This window comes from Limulus polyphemus, unplaced genomic scaffold (genome assembly GCF_000517525.1).
Source record: "Limulus polyphemus unplaced genomic scaffold, Limulus_polyphemus-2.1.2 Scaffold7166, whole genome shotgun sequence".
Taxonomy (NCBI): domain Eukaryota; kingdom Metazoa; phylum Arthropoda; class Merostomata; order Xiphosura; family Limulidae; genus Limulus; species Limulus polyphemus.
In genome coordinates, this window is record NW_013672776.1 from 1 (window position 1) to 2,527 (window position 2,527).

General features: G+C 32.2%; 1 protein-coding gene across 1 annotated transcript in view; it reads left to right on the forward strand.

The window, feature by feature from the left end:
• The first annotated feature begins 250 nt into the window (after positions 1-250).
• Positions 251-2,527, forward strand: part of LOC106474395 (monoglyceride lipase-like) — a 10,851-nt gene continuing 8,574 nt past the window's right edge. Inside the window, exons 1-2 of the mRNA XM_022402701.1 lie at positions 251-427; positions 676-795. Coding sequence (XP_022258409.1) covers positions 377-427; positions 676-795 — 171 coding nt within the window. The 5' untranslated portion in view covers positions 251-376. The remainder of the gene's footprint in view (positions 428-675; positions 796-2,527) is intronic.

The window sequence follows — 2,527 nt, forward strand, 5'->3', positions numbered from 1 at the left end:
TTATATTCGTTCCCTCACTTATAGATATGTATTTTTTATATTCGTCCCCTCACTTATAGATATGTATTTTTTATATTCGTTCCCTCACTTATAGATATGTATTTTTTATATTCGTTCCCTCACTTATAGATATGTATTTTTTATATTCGTTCCCTCACTTATGGATATGTATTTTTTATATTCGTTCCCTCACTTATAAATATGTATTTTTCATATTTGTTCCCTTATTTATAGATATATTCATCTTGCAAAACTGTGTTAATATGTTTTTTTTTACTCTTTCTTGTTAGTGGGCCATGGTCGAAGTGAAGGTCCCCGTACCCTGGTGGGCAGTCTTGACAATTGCGTTGAAGATATATTTCATCACATAAATATAATGAAAAAGAAATATCCTGGACTTCCAGTGTTCATAATCGGAAACTCAATGGTAGGAAGAAAATGTTTAATAAAAAATTTGTCCTCAATAAATATATTTTTTATGGATAGCAAATAGATTAGATGTTATTAAAAAAATGAAGTTGTTGTATTTGTTGTTGTTTGTAACAACAGATTGCTCGAATATTTAAAAATATATATATCCTGTATGCATTCCTGTAAAACACTTCCTCTTTTGTTTCCTTTAACTTCCTCTTTTGTTTCCTATAACTTCCTCTTTTGTTTTCTTTAATATCATAGGGCGCAACAATCGGCATATTTGCCTCCCTGAAGAAACCAGAAGAATTCAAAGGTTTTGTAGCTATAGCAACAAGTATTCCGAGAAACTCTGAGGAATCCACGACATTTAAAATTCTTATGGTAATTAAGACTCAGTAGCATTGAGACTTTAGTAGTGTGATAACTAGAGTTTACTACCTTAACGACACCTTGTGCAACAAATGAATTAGAGACAAGGGTTAGGTATAGTTATCCCTAATTTAAAACTGCTGATCAGAACTGAAAACAACCAGTCAGCAGGACCTGCCGCCTATTGTGCGACTACTCTTAATCAAGTATCGGGATTGATTGTTACGAGCATAACGCCCCGGCATGTCGCGGCTTGAATCTTGGATCTTTCGAGTGGTAGCCTAGCATACTAATAACTAAGATACGCTCAACACTTTTATCAGTAATGCTTGAAACGCCAAGTTGTGTTAATCAATGATCAAAACGACTTAGGACTTGGTATCATCAATGATTTTAATATAAATTAAAAGAATTATTTAAATAATTTGACTCCCCCCCACTTCAGAATTGACGTTTAATGACAAATATGGGTAGTTTAATCCATTTTAAATACAGAGAGTTTTGTGTGTATATATTATGTAGGTAGTACTCATTCTGGTGGATCCTTTTAGGCTTGGGAACAATTGCTTGAAAATTATACTAACGGAAACTCAATGAGTTTACTGTATTTATAATTATAATTATTTATAATTATTTGCAATTATTATTAATCGATGATAATTCAAAATATTTTGGTTTTATTTGTACTCATAAAATGCCAAAATTAACTGCTTCAGCGTCAGGATCGAATACAATAAACTTTAGATGAAGGAACTAAAACACGCTATCAGATAAACTCTCTATTAGGATATCTTAATAACTTTTCTCGTATTTTTGTTGTTGTTGTTTTTTTGTATCTGTGCATCTGTTGTTTGTCCTTTTGTGTGTGTGTTTGTGTTCACGTTAGCTTTTAAAGGAAGTAAGTTAGGCTAAATAAAATCACCGAAATCACAATAAATTAGTATACGAAAACAAGTTACAACCAGTTCTTTTTTTCTTTTTTGATCGCGGAAAGATATGTTGCCGTGATTAACGTTAAAGACAAAATCACGCGACTGTTATCAGAATTTTGTTTGGTCACAAGTTAGTCTCCCAGACGATAAATTGTAATAAAACGAATCAATTATTTAGTTAAAGAAAACGTTAAACTATCCCCCACATAATTGTTTAGTAAACTACCCCCCACATAATTGTTTAGTAAACTACCCCCACATAATTGTTTAGTAAACTACCCCCCACATAATTGTTTAGTAAACTACCCCCCACATAATTGTTTAGTAAACTACCCCCCACATAATTGTTTAGTAAACTACCCCCCACATAATTGTTTAGTATATCGTATATAACTTCTACCCCCCACATAATTGTTTAGTATATCGTATATAACTTCTACCCCCACATAATTGTTTAGTATATCGTATATAACTTCTACCCCCCACATAATTGTTTAGTATATCGTATATAACTTCTACCCCCCACATAATTGTTTAGTATATCGTATATAACTTCTACCCCCCACATAATTGTTTAGTATATCGTATATAACTTCTACCCCCCCAATAATTGTTTAGTATATCGTATATAACTTCTACCCCCCACATAATTGTTTAGTATATCGTATATAACTTCTACCCCCCTACATAATTGTTTAGTATATCGTATATAACTTCTACCCCCCTACATAATTGTTTAGTATATCGTATATAACTTCTACCCCCCACATAATTGTTTAGTATATCGTATATAACTGTCTCGTTACCGTACA